At 50.6% G+C, this 20,996-nt stretch overlaps 1 protein-coding gene across 1 annotated transcript in view; it reads right to left on the minus strand.

Moving 5' to 3' along the window:
• Positions 1 to 7,553: 7,553 nt before the first annotated feature.
• The window catches only part of tns1a (tensin 1a), a 61,267-nt gene continuing 47,824 nt past the window's right edge, over positions 7,554 to 20,996 (minus strand). Inside the window, 17 exon segments of the mRNA XM_035150692.2 lie at positions 7,554 to 10,317; positions 10,408 to 10,437; positions 10,522 to 10,590; positions 10,903 to 11,071; positions 11,186 to 11,212; positions 11,330 to 11,401; positions 11,570 to 11,743; positions 11,828 to 11,956; positions 12,042 to 12,128; positions 12,258 to 12,796; positions 12,928 to 12,982; positions 13,228 to 13,254; positions 13,639 to 13,713; positions 16,215 to 16,359; positions 16,468 to 16,631; positions 16,877 to 16,954; positions 17,787 to 19,445. Of these exon segments, the coding sequence (XP_035006583.2) occupies positions 10,188 to 10,317; positions 10,408 to 10,437; positions 10,522 to 10,590; positions 10,903 to 11,071; positions 11,186 to 11,212; positions 11,330 to 11,401; positions 11,570 to 11,743; positions 11,828 to 11,956; positions 12,042 to 12,128; positions 12,258 to 12,796; positions 12,928 to 12,982; positions 13,228 to 13,254; positions 13,639 to 13,713; positions 16,215 to 16,359; positions 16,468 to 16,631; positions 16,877 to 16,954; positions 17,787 to 19,445 (3,629 nt within the window). The 3' untranslated portion in view covers positions 7,554 to 10,187.

Raw genomic sequence — 20,996 nt, forward strand, 5'->3', positions numbered from 1 at the left:
AAACTCTGGGACTCACACACACAAATACCTGCAACAACCAAAGTCTCTTTTCAGAACCGAACATTTCACACTTCATGAGAAACATTTCACGTCCTCGCAACCGTCCCGTGTTGAAGGCTCCTTCAGACGCCTCCTTCAGACGCCTCCTTCAGACGCCTCCTTCAGACGCCTCCTTCCCTCCCCGAGAAACCAGGACACGGAGGCAAGGATCATCCCCGACCCGACCTTTCCCAGGGTTCATAGCGTTTCGGTGGCAAAGAGGTCACGGCGCTGGCGAGCAACAAGACGTCCAATGTTCGAGAATCAGTTTTCAGCTGAACAGATATTGGTACATGTGTTATAAAACCAAGGGGGGGGGTCAAAACTTCCTCGCCGTGTCCAACTGCAGCTCTGTTGCTAGGCGACAGCAGTAAGGCTGATGATCAGCTGGCAACGTTCATCTCCTCAAACAAGGTTGAATCAGACTGAAATCAACCAAATCAACCAAATCAGCTGATTCCACTGAGACCACGCCCACGTCAGACGCCGTCTACAAACCAATCAGAGTCAAGTACAGGCAGACTCCGCCCACGTAGGTGACGTACGCATGTCAGACAGAATTCTGAGTTCAAACAATAACGAACTTTAATGACTCTAATTGTTTGAAGTGATCCACATCAGAATGCTTCTGCAGCTCCTGCGGGTGTGTTCTTGTATAAACACTGAAAATTACTCCTCAACAATTATATGTGTAATAAAGTGTGGATGTTTGTTTCCCGCCGCGGGTTCAGCAGCATCAGGTGAGTCATCCGTGTCCTTGAGGATCCTGCATGTCACCGGAGGCCGAGCGCACCAGCACCATTCCACAGGCACCAGGTTTCCGTGAGCGTTGCAGATTCTTATCAGAGGCGCTGAGCTCGGCACTTGTTTCTGAGATCGTGCAGCGATCGAGCTGCGTCTCCTGCGAACGAAAACAAACAAACACCTCCAGATCTGTCAGGCATCAGAGATACGTGATGGTGACCTGAGGGCCGGGTCACGTGACGCCGTCAGGGGGGGGCGTGTCCGGATGTCAGGAGTCAGATTCTGGACAGAAACTCAGAAACGTTGAGAGAGTGAGCTCCTCTAAAGTCAAATCGTCTTGATCGCCCCCTGGTGGCCGGCTGTGGTATAGCTGGTAAACCCTGTCTCCTCCATGTTAGCAGATGGGACATGGAGCAGTAAAGTACACGTCAAATACATTTTTCTCTTCACACTGATGTTGGTTCATGTGTTTCTGATCCGTTTGGTTTCATAAAAACAGGCGTCATGATTGACAGCTGAGGCTGACTCCTGATTGGTCGAGAGTCGTCCCTCTTTATTTCCAGTCTGTGGTCGGCTCTGCTCCCTCTAATGATCTCAGGTCCTTTGCTCCACAACACCGACCTTTGTCTTGTTTGTTTTATGAAACCTTATCTTGTAATAACAGAATATTCCAGTCAGATATTAATAATCGGGCTCAAACCCTCCTGTAAAACAGCTATTTGTCATTTTTCTGGAACGACTAGAACCAGATTCTAAAACGAAGTTTGACTTCTCTCCAGCTTTTTTCTTTCTACTGGTGCTTAAAATAACCGTCCTCGGCTCCGTAAATCTTCCACACCTGCAGCCGTCAAGGCCGCGCTCCCCCGCTCGCCAGCTTCTCCTCGTGGACTCGAGTCGGAGCTGAGAAAGAAAAACACGGCTAAACAAACCTTTCACTGAGCTGTCACTCACACGTCTTAATACCCACTGCAGTGGTGATTTAATGATATGTCGTAAGTCACTCTTCTTGGCAGAGACGTCTCACAATCACACTCGGGGGGTTGATGGATGTGTGTCAAGGGGATGCACCATGTTCCTCACAACACACACACACACACACACACTGTTAGCCGGATGTCTCTCGGCTGCACGTTGCTTCTTTGACTCTTGTGTAAAACCTTCTTTTTTAATAGCGTGAAGTTTGTTTGCACTTGTTCAAATCTGTGGTTCCTCCACCTGGATCCTGCAGATCAGCGGCAGGCGTTCACATCTCCACTCACATCTCACCAGAGCTTATTGTTGCGGCGTATTTGCAGAGCGAGAGTCTCAAAGCCTTCCAGGATTAGGGCTTTAGACAGTGGCATTTCTCGGGGATTATGCTGCATGTACTGCTTGTACTCCTCCTCCTTGGCAATTCACGAAAGGCTCAAACCGAGTTAATGAACCCGCTGACTTTACAGAGGGCTGCAGACCTGAATACGAGAGGGAGTTTACAGCTCACACCTTTAGGGTTTGGCAAATCTGTCATGAATCTAGAGATTTGCAGGCCTCGTTCTGGGGCTTTGACTCTGTGAGAAGTAGCTGCAGGAAGTCGGAGTGTGTGTGATTAAGGAAAGAGGCCTAACTTTTCCTCTTTCTGCAGGTACGTGAGATGACAGGGAAATCCAGCAAAGCCAATCCTCGCCGCCGCCGCCGCCGCGTCCTGAACCCGAGCTCTCGCAGTCGAGACCTGAACCACGTCGTCCAGCTCCACCACCGCCGGCGAGGAAGTCAAAGTTTCCGTCTCTCTCTCTCTCTGCGTTCGTGAAGCAGCTTCCTTCCCCGGCCAAGGAGACAGAACAGGCTGCTATTAATTACAAAGAAATATTATCCTCTCGCAGGAGGTTTGCAACAACACGTGTATCCAAAGCAAACAGATACGGTGTGGAGGCTTGGTGCCTTGTACAGCTGCCATGCCAAACCCAGGCCCACAGATCCGCTTACAGCAGATCAGAGACAGGCAGAGGGTGGGGGGGTGAGGGTGAGTGGGGGGGGCTGGTTATCAAGCCTGCTGCAGCATCATAATTCCCACTTCACATCATTTCATCCTCACGCCTCCACCGACAGCAGAGCAGCTAAAAGTCAGTTCACTGTTTCCTTCCCTCGTCTCTCCACGAAGCAAACGTCTTCAGGAACCTGATTGCACGATAAACACTTTGCAGCGTGAAAGCAGATGGTTGTGTGGGAGTTGTTAAGTATGCATGACACCACATCATCCGTGCAACGCAGGGGGAGGGGGGGGGGAGCTGCACAGAGGTGGTGCAGTGAGTTGCAAGAGGAGATTTTCATAAAAACGTCAAGAATCACAGAGAAGTGACGAGAAAACTCATCAGGTGAGGCCCTCGAACGCACCGCGATGCATTCAAGCACCTGATCCAGCATGAGACGAAGCTGCTGGAGGAAGGAGGTGCTCTCCTGAAGCTCAGCGTCTCTGCAGAACCTGCAGGAGGTGACATCAGCTCCAGCTCAGAGGCTGCGAGTGCACGTCCAGCTCAAACTGTTTGGCAGCGCAGTCGTGTGATCATTTTCCTAGAAAGTTAATGTGATCTTGTAATTGTAATTTTTACGACTTTTCAGGGATTCAGTTTCAAGTCCACTTTCAAATTGGTGCGCGTCCATTTCATAAATTTCATTGTGTCTGGAGAGTGGTTTTCTCGGAGTGAACCTCGGAGACATAAATCTGAGACACAAGTGTAGAAATAATGAGAGTTAACTTTTCTCCACTGGTCCAGATGGATTTCAGGGGTTTTAAGTTTTATGCATCGTTGAGAGTTTTTTACTGGAAATAACAACGACCTCCGTCCAGAATAAAATGCTTATTGATATTTTACACCTCCACCAGGTGCAAAGACAGAGGTCTGAGGGTCCGTGCTGTTAGAGTGATCCTGTAGAAGAGTGTGAAACCGCTCTGGACATGAGATGAACTGATTCTCTTCAGGTTTATCAGCAGATCAACAAATAGAGGATCTGGGATCTGTTCCTCCTGGAACCCGACCTGACGAAGAGGAGACTCAGACCTCGAGGAGTGAGGCCTCCCAAGATGACGGGGGACACTGTCATCAGAACCTCCATCATCATCATCATCATCATCCTCCTCCTCCTCCTCCTCCTCAGCAGCAGCAGCAGCAGCGAGGCCTGTGATCTTCTGCCTCCTTCACCTCACACGCTCAGCGGACCTGAAAACATTCCTCTGGTAATTTCCTAAACACCTCTGATGTGTGGACAGTAACAAGTCGCACTAAAACTAATCCCCACTGCTCCGATTGTCCCACTGGTGACAACCACACAGAGGATTCAGCTCAGATTCACACGGAGGCTGCACGTTTCAAACTGCACGTTTCAAACTGCACGTTTCAAACTGCACGTTTCAAACTGCACGTTTCAAACTGCACATGTGGCCGTCAACATCTGCATGGTGGACGAGAGCAGGAAACACCGATGAAGGAGGAAGATGGCTGGATCCTCAGATTCATCAGATTCATCAGTGTGTAAGATTCATCAAAGAGGAAGACATTCTGTAGGAGCTGATTCCACGGTGAAGATATCGAGGACGACGTGCACGTTCTGCTGTTAATGCACAACTCCTACTGGGCTGCAAGAATTCCTGCTATGCTGGACCCTGACAGATTTACAAGGTGGTGGACGCTTGCAGTTTACAGACGGAGGAATTTACTGCACACGCAGAGCGGAGGGCGTGTGGCCGTGCACGCTCGTCTCCGACTCCTCACATTTATCTGGGATGGAATAACGCCGAGCCGTCGTCCAGGCTGCAGAAGAATGTGATGTTTTAAGACTGAAGCAGATCTCTTCACTTCTGGCAGCCTGCTTTCTGAATGAATGTGTCGAGGGTCCAGGTTCCAGCGCGGAGGAGATCGTCTCGCTTTTTATTGCCGTTGGCAGAATTCATAGACTAAATAATGGTTGTGCAATGGAATCGGGGCAGCAGGAAATAAATGGTGGTGGTCATGTTCATTCATGCTGGTAATTATCGCTGCCTTTTCAAGAAAATAAGGCGAAACCCCCTCAAAGCAAAGAAATTATTAACTTTGGAAACACACCGGGTGGACTGCAAAGATCCAAAAGTCCAAACCGCTCCCGAGTTTCCAGATCTGTCTTCAAGTTCAACGTTTCTTTTCACGAGTGAAGCTCGCATGTTGTGGATTCTCTGGGAAATCCAGGCCCGAGGACACGGGCCCTTCCCAAAGCCCCGAGGCTCCCGAGGGCCGCGTCGTAAACACAGACGCTCAACGCCCGGCGTGACTCATGCTTGGGAGGATTCGCTTCTATTTAGTTTGTGTTTTCTCTCAAATATAACGTGTCGGAACTTGTTTGAAGCAGGTGACCTCCGTCCCCCCCTCCCTTTGACCCTTTGACCCTTTGAGCCAAGAGTTCAAATCTCAATATCCTGTTTAAAGAATCTCTGTTCGTGCAAGAAAACAAGAGGAAACATTTGTCCTCATCAAGATCCGGCCTCGTCTTCTCCCCTCCACCTCACGGATTTGAATCTTCACACCAGCGTTGGCGTGGCAGATACGAGCGTCCGTGATTAGCCCTCTGATGCACGCTCGCTGTTCCGGAGCGACTTCACACGAGCGTGAAGGAGGAGCAGGGAGCCGCTGAGCTGCCGGGGCCTCGCGTGGAGCTGCTTTGGCGGGAGAACAGCTGGGCCGTGTCAGAGCCTCCTGGTGCAACACGTGGACGTGAAGCCCAGTGAAACGTTTCCCTGATCAGCCCGAGCTCGGCTCTGTTATCTGAAGGAAACCCTCAAGCTGCAGATACGACGCCGCTGAGGAGGGTTTCTGCAGCAAGAGACCGAACTGAGCTTCAGGGCTGCAGAGAGGTGAAGGTGGCAGATTTCATCCATCACTGACTCTGACGTCTTTGGGAAGCAAACGAGCAGAAAGAGGAGTCGAACACGGACGAGTGCAAACCAAAACAAGCACCTTGATTTTTCCACTTGATAAGAAGCCGAGTGGCAATTTCCCCTTGATGGAATATTTACAGTCCGGTGGAGTCGGCATGTGCTCGGGTCAAGATTTTCCAAAACGCCCGAGTGTGTGTGTGTGTGTGTGTGGGGGTGGGGGGTTGGTACCTGAAGGTTCCCACTGCTCAGACGTTCCCCAGCTGGAGCTTCACAAAGAGGCGGGACTCACACTGGTTATCTGAGCTCTTACATTCTCATCTGCTCCAGCAACACTCAGGAGGTCAGCAGCGCTTGCACCATCAGCATCAGGGCTGGAGAAACGTGCACGTGGTCCGTGCACGTGATGCACACGGATACTTCCTGGAGGAGTTTCGTCACTTTGAACGTGTGAACTCCAACACTAGATTTTTGAGTTTAATAAAAGACGTCCATGTTTTTTACCGTCGTCTTTAACTCGATCAAATCTCCCGTTTAATAAAAGTTTCCCTGCTCGGACGTGTCTTCGTGCACGAGTGGATCTTCTGTAAAAGATCAAGTGAAAGGAATCAAATGGCGTCGCCACGAGGACGCAGCAGAACGCACGTGACCTCCGACCCATGATGCACTGCATGTGCCTCCCTCGCAGCTCGTAATGTGGCGCGGTGGCATAGCGGAGAGCGACAGCCTGTGTGTAATTGGTCAGAGGGGAAGTGTGTCATGCATATTTGTGAGCATGAACAGCGTCTGCAGCCGTGGGAACTCACACACTTTTGACTTTATAATTTGTATTTCTCTCTGCGTCTCGGGCCTGAAACAAATCGAGCTGCAGCGACTCTGCAGACGCTCGACCACAAACAGCTGATGTCAATCTGTTTGCACTCGGTCGACACTGAAGCTCTGTCGGTTTCTGCTTGTGGCTCCAAACATCAAACGTCAAACTTTGATCCTGATAAGAAAATGGAAACTGACATCATCACACAGGTTGTTTCCCTGTTTATAGGCTTATTGGTAGTTTCCCTCTTGTTCAGATCCATGAGACAAACTGGGATTGATTGATTAAACACAGAGCTGCAGGTTTGTTCTCCCTCTCCCCCACACACACACACAGTGGAGACTGTTCCTGAGTGAATCACTGACTTTGTCTCCCCCTCCTGGTGGTTTTCATTCTAGCAGTTCGCTGCTCACTTTTCCTCTATCAGGGGAAAAGCCTCGGTGTATTTGCCCATTGTTGTGAATTCAGCAAATGTTTCAGCCTAAATGATGAAGCTCATTTCTCTCTTCCTCATGAATTAGAACAATAAAGTCGTCACAGTCTTTTCTTACCTGTGTTGCACTTTTCCACACAGCGGCACATGTCAGAAAATATCTTCCAGCAAAGTATTAATATATATTTATGTTTCCTACGTTAGATTCTCTTCCTCTTGTGTTTCCTGCTCGGACTCCACTCACCTGATTGTCTTCACCTGTGTGTGTGTGTGTGTGTGTGTGCGCTCACCTGCAGCTTAATGAGCATGAGCTGATTAAAGAGATAAATCAGTTTCTGTGTCACAGAGGAAATAAAAACTATTCAATTCAACACAACTTTAAAGAATCTATCAAGAAAAGAGTTCTGTCTTATTTTAAATCTCAGGTGAAGAAGCTTATTCCTTCCTGTTGGTCTTTTATCTGAATTATTATTATTGAATCATTTATTTCTTCTTCTTCTTGTTCAGTACAAAACCAGTGAAACATGTTTTTAGATGAACGTCCTCCGGCGGTTACGTCTCTAAATCAGGTCGGAGCCTCATGTTTAATATCTTTAACCAATAAAGATTCAGGGAGAAACAAAAGAAGACGCTGAAATGTTGAATGGAACTGACTTGTATTGCTTTAATGTTCTTTTTTTCTCCTTAGGAACAGGTAAGCCATGACAATATAATGTAAATGAGAAGCGCAAACCAAATCTGAGACCCTCGGTACATTCATTCACACCAGGAGTCTGCACAGGGGCCACAGGGATCACCTCCTTCGGCTCAAAGCAACAGGTACAACGCGGCGTTCCTCAGATTCACTCAGAGAACTTTTATCTTTTAATGTTTTTACTTTTTCTTTTCCAAATGACTAAAAGTGGATGGAGCCTGGTCGGGGGTTTTCAAAGCCCTGTACCTCTTTGCTTTCAACGAAGCGGCACCGCACGTTCCTGCCCTGATGGTCAGAACGGAGAATGAACCAAATCATAACAAACAGGTGAGGAGGAGGAAAAGAATAAATAAGAATAAATAAATCAGTGACGTTCGGGAGACGACGCCGTCGGCAGCTTTATGGTGAAGCTTCCCGCGTGGGATCTTCTGTTTGTTTTCTAAGTGCTTTGTTCGTTTCCCATCAGGCCGCGGGGCGTCTGCTTTCGTCTCGCTGTGTAAACGCTTCAGTATCTGACCTTTGACCTCTGTGCGTCCCGGCTGCTCTCTGAGATCCGCTGCCGAAGCCGAGCAAAGCTTTCAAAACGTGAAACACAAAAAAAACTGAGGGTGGAAAAGAAAAGCGACATGCATCAGTCGGAACAGACGACGAGTGTTTGAATCTTTGGCTAAATGATAAGTGGAGCTGTTTTCATATTGCATGTGAGGTTTCCCTGCTTCCCTTTGTGTCTTGAACCGTTTTTAAAATCTACGCCGACTTCTACGAGTCGCTCAGACGCTCGCGTCCATGCAAATCAGACTCTCGGCTTCTACGTCGCTCATGCCCTACCTCGTTCTGAGAGGAAAAGTAAAAGAAACAAACATGACGAGCCCAAAAACAAACATATACATGTACAAAGTAATGTACACCATATATTCAAACACATTTCAAAATCGTCAGACTTTGAAATCATTAGCCAAAATAAGTATATATTTTTTTTCTCAACCCATTAGGTCATCTTCTTTATCTAGACTGTACAATATATGTATATATGAGTAATCATGAGGGACCAAAGCAACAAAAATAAATACTTTTTCGCTATGTCACCTTTCAAAGTAGTATATCTATGTACATTATATCAATATCAATTCTCCTTAGCTTATTGTGATGGTTGAGCGAGTGTTCAACAAGCAGGCGTTTGCACAGTGTGGAAACTTTTTCTCTTTTGTTTTTCTATACCACGTCTCTACATGTAGATTAGTGACGACACCGTGGAACAACAAACCGTCCTGGATACAGCGAAAAGTTAACCCTGGCTCAAAAACCAAAGAAAAGTCAAAACAGAGCGTGTCGCCATCATGTGACTACTTCAACAATGGGTTGTCTACGTCTTTTTCTCGAGTAAAAAAGGTTTCATGTTCTATTTCATGCAGTCTGTGACAAGTCAGACAACCTGGGTGAACTTGTCTAAAGGTTTTAAAGTCGGCACACAGCGTAGAATGTTTCAGTGATGGCGTGATGAGGATGGCGAGGGGGCGTGGTGCGTTCAGGGACATCAAACATGCATAAAGAACAGTGCATAGGTCCAGGTCATGGGGCCGGTCCCTGGTCATCTCCAGTGTGTTTGAGTGGCAGCGTCTATCAACAGATCCACTACTGCAAGCAGTCGGTGACGGGTGGGGTGGGGTGGGGGGGGGGTCCAAGCCTTAACGAGTGGCGCCACCTTGTGGACAAAGCCCCTCTCCGGCTGCCATGCGATCAGGAGCTGATTTCAGGCCAGAGTCATCCAATAAGCTTTTGAGAAAGAGGGGGGGAGCGAGCGGCTCGGACCGGAGGCCGAGCCGATGCTGACGTGTGGTGACCGGAGCGTGGCGCTTGTTTTTTTTTTGTTTTCTAGAGTCTGGTCTGCCGTGCGCAGTTTAGATCAGTCGCTGTTTCACTGCGGAGCCCTTTCCGACACACAACAGACCTGGAGAAAAACCACTCAAAGATTTCACAATGACTCAGTGGGAGGGAGAAGAACCGAGCTTAAAGATCAAGCTAACATGCAGAAGGTCTTCACACTCTGTTTTGTTCAAACTTTTTTCCTGAAGACGAGTTCAAGAAGAAACCGTGTTTCTTTTCTCTTTTTTTGTTTGTTTTTTTGTTTTGTTTTGTTCAACACTTCATCTTTTGAAAAGAGGAAATAAAAATGGCTTCGTAGCTACATCATTCTTGCACTTGTATTGCAACAACCTTTGGTAAATCAATCGACAAAAAGGACAACAGAAAACCCCTGAAACATACGAGTCCTCACGTGTTCCCCGTCTCAACTTTGCATTGTTACATTTCCTCCCGTCCGCCGCCTCCTCCTCCTCCTCGCTTGTCACGTTCTCCGCTCCACTTCCTCTGACGCCACTTTGGATCCACGACAAATCCTTCGCACAGACTTTTTTCTTCTTTCCAAAAAAGACCAAAGTCAAAGACAAGCCATCAAGGCAGAGAGAAAACAAGAGAAACAAACCGACAGGAAACAGAAAAAAGAAAACATCTCCGTCGAGTCCGAGGCGCCGACGAAGAAGGAAGATTCCAAGAAATGGCCGCCGCCATTTAAACGCCGGGGGTTTCACCGCTTCATCATTTTGGAGACGAAGCTGACGATGGCGGAGGCGGGCTGACCCGGGTCCAGCTCCGCAAACAGGTGGCTCACGTTGTCCGTCGTGCTTCCTTGTTTCCTCGCCACGAATCCAAAGAGTCTGGAAGTTAAAACCCAAACATCTGTTGAGTATTCAAACTGGTTTTCTAGAAGCATCTAGTGGTTAAAATGTGGTTTTTACTTTACTGACCTGACGGAGCCGCCTCCTTCTTTTCCCCATCTGTGTGCAAACAGGAAACAGATGAACAGTTAATAACTCATCAAATGGTTCATGTTCTCATGTTAAAGCCATGACGGGTCTTACTTCCTGTCCTGGGGATCGGTGTCACAGTAAGTCACCGTGTTGATGGGATAATGTCGCCTGAAGAAGATTCTGCAGCAGGAGAAAGAGAAACACACACAAGTTACTGGAGGAAGTGACGATGAGCTTTAGAGTCGCTCCTATTTTAATGGATAACTGTTATTATTTGTTTGAGGATAAAAAAACTACTGAACCCAACTTCCTCCAAACTTGTTGCTGTGATAGAGTCAAAGTTTGAGAGGAACTCGTCACGTTCATGGTTGTTTCTGATTTATAAACTGCACAGAGAATGTTTCCTCATCCTAAAATATGAGAAATGACTGTGTGTGTGTGTGTGTGTGTGTGTGTGTGTGTGTGTGTGTGTCAGCCCTCCACTGTACTCACTTCCTCTGACTGTCCGTGAGTGTGATGCCCTGTGGGGACACCTTGAAGTGGACGGTGGTGGCCGCCGGCAGCGGGTTGGTCTCCAGGGTCTGGCTGATCGCCTTGGCGACGGCCTGAGGCCCCGTGAGAGACTCCATGTCCACGGAGTTGATGTAGAGGACGTTACACGCTGTGGGGAGAGAGAGGAGAGAGAGAGAGGGAGGGAGAGAGGGAGGTGGTGTTAGATAACTCCGGTGAGAGGAGAGAGAGTATCTCAGCATGAGCAGAGTGAACCAGTATTTACCATGAGCTTCTTCAGGAACCTTCTGAACTGTAAAGTAAAGGTGTGGACATGTGAACTGATTCATGTAGAAACACACAAACACTGAATGTGTCCTGACGAGTGGATGGAGGGTGAATTTAAGAAGCTGATGATTCTCCTTCTTACCTGCTCCTTGCTTCATGAGCTCCAGCCCAGGATCAGTGGGCGTCGCCAGCTCCAAGGCCTCCTCGTTCGGATCTGAGAGCAAAGAAGAAGAAGAGAGTGAACCTCCTCCGCTCCCTGAATCCACATGATCTCACATCAGAGCTGCTCTGAACGAACAGGGACCACACCCCTGCATCAATATTCAGATTCAGATTTCCTCAGGAAGTTAAGGGGACATGGGAGACGGGGGCTTGGACGGACCTTTGGTGGGGATCATCAGTTTGCAGGGCAGAGCCAGCGGAGTCATGGAGTGTTGGTAAACCAGAGCGGACAGACACCCGAAGTACGGCTCGTTGGGACAACCCTTCAGACGCACGCCTTTAGGGCTCGTCTCGATCAGGAAGTGTCTCACCAGCTCGGTGGTCAGGTCCCCGACTGGAAAACACACAACTACGTGTCAGAGGTTTCACTTTCTGCTGGGAGGAAGCTTCGTGCTGCTGGGGAGCGCTCTATATTCACCTTTCTTGGTTTGTTGGACAGTCGGAGGGGGGCAGGCCACCTTCATGGCCAGACCGTACGCCCCCCGGAACGAGTGGCTGTCCCGGATGATGAAGGCCCCGGGCTCCCTGTCCTTCAGCAGGTTGATGGCTGAGAGAAGGAGAGAGAGGAGGAGGAGGATGAGAGAGGAAGAGGAAGCTCAGGGAGGTGAGGGCAGTGAGGCTGAGACTCTCACCTTGCTCTCTGGAGATGTCGGGCTTGTACCAGAACCTGGACGTGTCCTGGACGAACTTCACGTTCATCTTGATGTCGGGACAATCGTCTGTTCAGAGGAAGAGAGACGAGAGACGTGATTACTGCAGAGGACACATTCTGAAACTCAAAAGCAGTCGGCGTGACCTTTGACCTGTGACATCTTCTCTGGAGGAGCGTGGTGTTTTTAGCGTCTCACCATATATGGACTTGGGGAGGTCTGGGAGTGTGCGAGTGCCGGTCAGATTTGGCGTGCTGCCCCCGCTGGCCGGTGTTGGCGTCATGTTATTGTTGTCCATCCTCTCTGCGTCTCCGCTGGACATGTGTCTCTTCTCCGGCAGCTGCGGGGACACGGGGAAGGCAGGCGTGGACGGCGGCTGGGCGCTCCCCTGGCGAGAGGCGGCCCCCAGCTCATCGGGCGTGCTGTGGCCGCTCGCTGCCGTGCGGCGTCCCATCAGGGGGCTGGGAGGCACGCCGGCGGCTGCTGTCTTTCGTCCAATCAGAGGGCTGGAGGGGATGCCGGACGCAGGCGGGTGTCTGCCCAGGGAGGGGCTGGCTTGACCCAGGCGTCTCTGGAGGGCGGGGCTGGGCGGTGTGTTTGTGGCCACGGTGCGGTGGAGGGTGTTGGGGCTGCCGGGGACCGTGTGGACACCCATGATGTTGACCTGGCAGCCCTCGGGGGAGGCGGGTCTGTGGGGGTGGGAGTGGGCGGGGCTGTCTGACGAACCAAACCTCCTCCTGCAGGAAACAAAACAACCATGGATCATCTGCTTCCTGTTTAAATGGAAACAAGATGAAGAGCGAGGCTGCGTCTCGTCTTCATCGCTCCTCAGTGACTGATGAAGAGGAAGAGAAACCTGACCACTCACCCGTCTGCACCGTGGACCGGGCTGCTGGTCCACCAGTCCTCAAAACTGGGATGATCTGAACAACACGGAGCATCACGACAAACACACAAACACACACACAGGGTCAGTCTCTACACAACCTGTCTCTCGTCCACGTGTGATGCAGGTGTCGGGCGTCGGAGCGACACAATCAGAAAAGTGTTTGGTTTCAGTGAGACACACAAACGATCAGCAACATAAAGTGTCTTGGTGTTTTTCGGGGACTGTGCTGGTGTTTGGTGCAGAGACGCTCGCGGCTTGTTGCCACGGAAACGCGCTTACCGTGCTCTCCATCGTTAGAATCAGAGTCTAGCGGCAAGAAAAGATAGAAAGCAAAGGATGAAGAAAGAGAAGAGGAAGAGGAGAGGATGTTTGGAGGAGGAGGAGGAGGAGAGAGGGAAGACAAACTTGAGTGCAAAGCCAGAAAAGCCAGATGTGAGCAGCAGGGGGCGCCAGAGACAACTACACTCAGCTACAGAAGGAAGTCAAAGCTTGATTCTGTCTTTATTTCTCTAAGAATAAAATCATCTAATATCAAGTTACAAATTCAGCTCATTGTGATTCTGTGTCTTTGTGTTTGTGAAACATTTGAAGCAGCTGCACCTTTAAAATGTGACGGACGATAGGAAAAAGGGAAATTCAGCGTTTTGAATGTTTATCAGGACTCAGTGTGAATAAAGAATCTGAGCTGACCTGATCCGGCCTGGTGATGCGGCTTCAGTCCGAGCGTGGACAGCGGCGTCTTGGTCAAACCTGCAGGAGAACGGGCTTCACACAAAGAGACAGGAAGTCACGTTTAAACGCAAAATAAAAGAACCGAATCTGAATAAAAACAGGAAGATGAAACGACGTGCAAGAGTGTGAAACGAGCAAATACAATGACACATGGAAATGCATGTTTGAGTTGAATGTAAAGATTCCACTGTACTTTCTTGTATTTATTGATTTGAATCATCTCCACTCACTAGTTCAGACGTTTACTCTCACATGTCATCAGCTGCTTTAGCTTCAGACATTTAAAAACAGCTGTAGAGGTTTAATCAGGAGGTAGAGAAATGAGCCAATGAGCATGAGGAATGGGAGTCACGAGACGATGACCACGGCTGAGGCGGCGGCACGCGGTGAAAGGTTAAAACACGTGTTAGTATCGACATGTGTCGGTGGAGGAGACGTCAACACTGAAGAGTTTGTGTCCGGGAGACTTTTACAGACGGGATCCGTGATTTAAATATCAAGCAACAGAACAAACTCTTCAGCTGGAGACAGAAAATCCAGACCAGCGTCAGGTCCGGGATTCAGGTTCATGTTCGTGGGCTGATGGAGGATGAGGAGGGTGGAGATGACGGTTTTTGTGCCACAGATTCTTACTGCAACAGCTGATCAGGACTGACTGCAGGACGGGGGGGAGAATAACAACCAAGTCCAAACAGACATTTCTATAAATTTGTTTCCTGAGCAGAAACCTGAGAGCTCGACTGCCTCTTATTCAAACGCAGTGCTTTGCACACACCTGCTGGTGTTCGCTGTCCAGTGAAGCGTCGCTTGGGTTTTGCCTCAAACAAATTCACGACCTGAGTAGTTTAAATGTCGGGAGGAGCTCGTGTCTGAAACTGTCTCCACTGCCGGCGCCTCAGAGAGCGAGAGGGAGATCCGACCTGAATACGAGCTCCTGTTGAGACGACACATTTATCATCCACGAGTTTTCCTGTGAATAATGAGTTAGCTCCCTAACGACCATCGAAGCTTCCTCACATTAACACACATTTCACTTTTTAGTTCATGTTACCTTGAAGTTATTGTGGTGACACGCTTCATTAATGTGTGTTTGAGTGTCGATTGTGATTTGTTTTAAAACTTAAAATGAACATTAAATGACTTGCTCATCAAAACAGCTGCAGATGTATTTGACTGACGAGCTGCAGATGTTCAGATCTTCTCCCCTCGGCTGTGATTCTAGGTTTCACCCAGAATCCTTCACTCCATGCAAATACTTTGCAAACTGCAGCGTCAACATGTTTAAAGCTCCCTCACTTCTCCAGCGGGCTGCAGCCATGGAGGAGACGCTCGCCTGCCTCCTGCTGCTGCTCAGCTCGTCCTGTGGGAAGTACGTCTACGTGGAGCAGAAGATGAACTGGGCCGAGGCTCAGGCTCACTGTCGGACACATTACACGGACCTGGCTGCCATCGGCAACAAACAGGACACGGAGCGGCTCCAGAAGCTCGCCGGTGAGATCGGCGGTTATCTGTGGATGGGGTTGGAGAGTTTCTCCACGGACGGTGTGAGGTGGATGTGGTCGGGCGGCGCGGAGGTGTCTGTGTTTTTCTGGGACCCGGGGCAGCCAGAAAACCGACCGAATGAGCACTACGGCTTGATTCAGAAGAACGGGTGGCACGATGCGTGGCCCCACTACAAGTTTCCCTTCTTCTGCTTCAGCGTGGTGGTGGTGAGGCAGAGGAAGACGTGGGAGCAGGCTCTGGACCACTGCAGGGAGCGTCACCGCGACCTGGCCAGCGTCACCTCGCACACGGAGATGCTGCTGATCCAGAGCGAGCTGGAGAAACATGTCACCACGGAGCACGTCTGGATCGGTTTGCATTTCTTCCCCGACGGCTGGCGGTGGGTGGACGGGCGGCCGCTGGAGTACGAGGCCTGGAGAGAGGAGATCAAACCTGCGTGTCCTCGACTCAGGCTGAGCTGTGCTGCTTTACAGGTGGTGGGAGGAGCAGCGGGGCTCGCTAACGCCACCGTGGGGACAGTTCAGAGCGGTGCAGGTACCAGAGCGAGTTCTGCAGCTGCCGGGGTGAATCAGCGTGTGTGGAAGCCTCATGACTGTGAAGACAGACTCCACTTCGTCTGCTACTGACACTTCATGTTCAGAAATATAGACTTCAAGTTTGTTCTTACTAGTTTACAAGTGATATGAGTATCAAGGTTATATTGAAGAAGCATTTTGAGGTTTTGAGGATAACGATAAAATAACTTTTTTCAACTTCTAAACCTTAGATGCATGTTTGAAAGTTTTGTGAAGTAGTTTTCTGCCCTGATTTGAATCTTTAGAGCTTGTTTTAGTGTTTTTTAGATTTGAACCTGTTTGTTTCTAAACTGGCGCTGAACCAGGAGTTTTAAAGAAACTGTAATAATAAGAAATAAATTCTTTGCTGTCTCGTCTGACTCGTCCTTTCATATTTCTTTACAATTAAGAAAAGAGGGATATTCAGGCAGAGCTGCGTGTTGAGAGGGTCTGAGAGCGCCCCCTGTCTGGACCTACACATGTTGAAGTAAGGAGTCTGAGGCGACACAGGGAAGCCGGGGGTCTGTGGAGAGTTCTCACCACCGCCTCCAAAGGTCGGACTGTTGGCAAAACCGTCCGGCTTGTCGTCCTCGAACGCCTCCCGGTAGCTGTGCATGTGACCCTTCAACAACAACAAGACAAAGTGTTGGTTAGTCTGATCAATCAGCAGAAGAGGGAGGAAGTTTCACAATAAAACAATGTGCTCAGGACGGGAGGACGACCACCGCACCTCTCGGGGTCTTCCTCCCGGGTTGAGCGCCAGATTGTTGGCGAAGTCCGGCGAGTGAACCGGCGGCGTGCTCTCGTGGCTGCTCTGGTACTGTCCCTCGCTGGTGGTCCGGCGCCGGCCCGTCTCCTGCGTCACCTCCGGGGTCATTCCTCTGGAGCGGACTCCTGCCACAGGCCAAAATGTTCAGTGTGTGGTGCTGTCCACTCATATTCAAAAACAGATGTTATAGTGTGTGTGTCAGGAAATGAGCTTGACACACAGAGCTGGACACAGAGAGGGGGGGGGGGTGTTTAAAGTGTAAAGAAGTGATGTGCAGGGAATAAAAAGCAGTGGAAAGTGAGAAATAAACAAATGAAGACAAGTGATAACAAAAGGCCAGAAAGTAAAAAGCGAAGGAAAGTGGACAAACCAGAGAAGGAATAGGAGCGATGGCGGTCGGATTGAGGTGATATGCTTTCACAGATGCCCCGAATACGAGCGTTGTACTCTGCTCCCGGGGGGGTGGGGAGGTCAGGGAGGAGGGTGGGAGGCAGGAGGGGGAGGAGGAGGTGGAGGAGGAGGAGGAGGAGGAGGGAGGATGAGGAGGAGCGAGCAGATGCACGGAGGAGGGATGGAGTGAACAGAAAAGAAGAAAAGGAAAAACCAGAACAGAAATGAATCCAATGGAAGTGAAAAGATATCTGTCAGATGAGATGATTTTATGTTTTCAGAGTCTCAGTCACAATAATCCATCAGATCTGTGACAACCTGGAAACTGGGGGGGTTACAACTGTCCTCCAGTGGGTGGCGCTGGTGAGCTTCCACATGAACATAAGAAAAGAAGCTGGTGAATAAAACTGAAGAGGATCTAAAGTTACAGAATAAAAGTCTGAAACAGCCTCGTCAGCGTTTCTGAGTCACACATTAACATAATGTTCGCCTCTTATAATAAAATACTTTCCCTCCCTCCAGGCAGAAATAAAACCTTTTTCTATTTTAGTTTATTCTTTTACATTTTTGTAACTTATCTTAGTTGTATTGTTTATGATTTTATTCTTTGTTATTGTAACTTTGGAGCAACATCTTATTTTATCTAATTTTTTCTTGCTCTATTTGCTCTTTATGATGTATTTTAGGTCTGATTACTGGAGCGTGAAGTGTTTTTATCATGTTTTGTATTAAATTTGATTATTTTCTATGCTTATTCAATTATAAACCTGAACTTGAACCAAACTAATCCACAGTTATTAATGTTTTTTACTGTGAACATGCTGGTTTCCATGATTCCCAGCTGCAGGTCTTAGTTAAAATGACCCACATTGTGTTTCAGCCTCTCTTACCGGCGATGCGGTGAGCCACCAGGCCCTCCAGGTTGAGCGTCTCCTCCTCAGCGTCTTGTTCTCTGGCCAGCGATGAAGAGGACGTGTCTTTGGGCTGGGGGGTGAGCGCCGGGACGGGGGAGGACGAGGCGCTGTAGCCCGGGTACGGAGACGAGCCCTGCGGCTCCGGGGAGTGGGAAACCAAGGAGCTCTGGTGCGAGTTCACGGGCTTCAGCGGAGCCTGCTGGGTAAAATCGGTGGGGAAGTGGTGCGGCGCCTGGCGTGGGTGGAGGTAGGGCTCTGGAGTGTGTGTCGGGGTGGTGTTCTGCTGCTGGAAGCTGGCGTTGGGCCTCTGGGGGGAGTACACAGGAGACTCCATGACGGGGCTCTGGTTGGACACTCTCCCCGTGGAGCGGAGCGGCTGATGAAAGGCGTTGTTGACCGAGCCGGAGCTGCTGTAGCCGTGGATGGCCGAGTCCGCTTGGTACGAGGGTCTGGCGAGCGTCTGGGAGAAGGGCGCCTGGGACGAATTCAGGCTGTTCTCGCCAGGGGGCGCACTGTGAGACTTGGACATGTGGGAGTTGATGGGGTCCAGGTCGAGCATGAGCATGTTGAGCGCCTCGATGGACTGCTCGATGTCCCGCTGCGACGCCGGGAAATGGGGCAGGCTGTGGGTGGACTGCAGCGGCGGTCCGAAGGGGTCGTCTGGGAGGCTGTACTGGTGCCAGGTGTTCAGACCCCTCTGAACGGCCTCCCGGCTGCTGGTGCTCCTCTCGGGGGCGCGGGGCATCGGCGTGGGGTTGGGTTCAGGGCTGCTGGCAGGCGGGTTCCCGAAGGACTGCGAGCGGTACATCCCTCCTCCGTTCTGGAAGCTGCTGTACCCCCCCTGAGGTGACGCAGCGTCCGCCGTCCTCTCCTGCATCGCCGTGGGAGTTCGGACTCCGTGCACGGGCATTTCGCTCAACTTCTCCCCGAGGACGCCTCTCTCCAGGTACGGCCCGTCGTTCTGCCCACTGACAGGCGTCTGTGATTGGTAGTAAAGGTCAGCCGGCGTCCCCTGACCCTCCAGGGAGGAGATCGTGCCCAAGCTGTCGACACTGTTTCCCTCCTGGCTGTTGGGCAGCTCGTCGTCGAGAATATCTGTCTCTCGCTCCTCGGTCGTACGGGCACCAGCTAGTCTGGTGTGGCCCCCGTTGACGTGCACCTGCGCCGGGACCAGGTGCCGCACGCCGCCACCAGGGCTGGTGGACGTGGACAGGTAGGCTTGCCGCAGATGAGCCGGCGCCTCGAGGCCGCTCAGGAGCTGGTCGAGCTCCCTCTTCTCCTGTGGGCTGAGGGGCGGGTGGGCCGCTGTCGGGTTGCTGTGGTTGGCGGCGCTCTGCACCGACTGGCTGTGCTCATCGGTACGATCGGTCTTGATGGAGGCGGTGGAGTTGCCCGAGTCGCTGCTCACGGAGAGGGTGTGGTCGACGGCGGGGAGGGAGGCGTGGCCTGCGACAGGAAGCGTCTGTTCGGCGGTCTGGAGCGGGTGGCTGGCGTTCTGCAGCAGGTTCTTAGCATTGGTCAAAGGGTTCTCAAGGACTGGGAGGCCGTTGATGGTGACCACTCCCTCCAGGGAGTCTTTCTTCCGGACGCGGGCGTAGAGGCTTCCATCAAGTGGACCCTGGGTGTGAACAACATCTGAAAGACACAGAGACAAACTCTATTAAACCGCTTGCATGCAAACGTACACAGAATCAAAACATGGAACAAAATGGGACCGGACCTCCCACACCACCAACACAGTGACCCCCCCCTGCACCCGTCTCATGTGACCTCAGCTCCAGCCCCTCCGGCTCTATTTATAGCTGGAAGCCCCTGTCACGCTGCGTCAGCGCCGGCCCACACGGTCTGTTGTGAACCAGGACGTCCAGACAGCTGGTGAGCTGGAGCCCAAGAGACGAGCAGCGAGTCCGTTTGAAAACCAGGAGACGACTGATCGTCTCCTCCAAGCTACAGACATGATGCACAGAGCTGTTTCTAAATGTGTACAAAGATGTAAAAAAGAATGACACGGGCATATTTGTGTTATTTTTGGTGCATGTAGCAAACTGGGCAGAGCTTGACTTTAAATTCCTTTGGCCTGGCTGCACCTCGGATGAAGGAAACTTTCCTTAAAAGTCTGTGAGCTTTAACAAAACACTCAGCGAAGTCTGTGCATTCTGAAATCAGGGCCAAAAACCCCCAAGAAGAGTTTTGCATGAGAGTTATTCTGTGCACAGAGATTAAAAACACTCGTTAGTGGCCCATGAACACGTCATCATGTGTGTGTGGAGCGTGTTAATCACACGGCGGAGACACCGAACTGTAAAACACTGCTCTGCTTCCACGAGACACCAGAGTCACACGTGCACCAGCTCCTTCAAAACACTTCCCATTCACAGGCATATTTCTGCAAATCCACACATGTATGTGCGGCGGCTCAGTGAGGATGTGCCAAACTGAGCGACTCCCCCCCGGGACAGATGGTGGATCACTCGGCTGCAGCTATTTCAAAACCCCTGTCAACAACAGCTCCCCGGCTCCGTGGTGACAGCACGGAGAGGAGGCTGGAAACAGCTCCTGTGCTGGTTGTTCATGACCAAACACAGATTCACTCTAAACGACTCCAGGTTTGTTTTAGATTTAAAGTGAAAACTGGAGAGGAACGTTCCCCCTTCAGTTTAAAAGTTGTATTATGGAGAGCGAGCACCAGATTCTTTAATATCTGAATATCCAAATCCTAAGAATATCTCTGGGTGGAAGCCTCCTCCTTACCTGCAGGTCAGGAGAGGAAGAACTGTGTCCTCTTCCTCACTGAGATCAAGAAGCCTCAGGTGGTCCACGGGTCAGTTAAACATCCAGAGTCCTGCAGTCGCCTCTGAGCTCTCTGCCTGTGGGCTTCTCCTCTCACCCTGTGATTCATATCCTCCTGTCACCCAACATGTGCTCCAGTGGAGCGAGGCGGGGCCGCACCGCCGAGGCTGAGCTGGCACTCGGGGATGATCCCTCCACTGTTCCCGGCAGCCGGGGGAGGGACTCCGCCGCCGCCGCTGCCGCCGCCGCCGACCTCCACCTCCGCCCTGCTGCTGTTTCTCATAAACTGACACTCCCACGCCATCTGTGTGCAGCACCTCTGCCTGATGACATCACCAGGGGGGGGATCCCCTCACCCAGGGGCTCCCCCGCTGCCCCCACCCTGAGATCTGCACA

The sequence above is a fragment of the Hippoglossus stenolepis genome, chromosome 24 (genome assembly GCF_022539355.2).
Source record: "Hippoglossus stenolepis isolate QCI-W04-F060 chromosome 24, HSTE1.2, whole genome shotgun sequence".
In the NCBI taxonomy this organism is placed as follows: Eukaryota; Metazoa; Chordata; class Actinopteri; order Pleuronectiformes; family Pleuronectidae; genus Hippoglossus; species Hippoglossus stenolepis.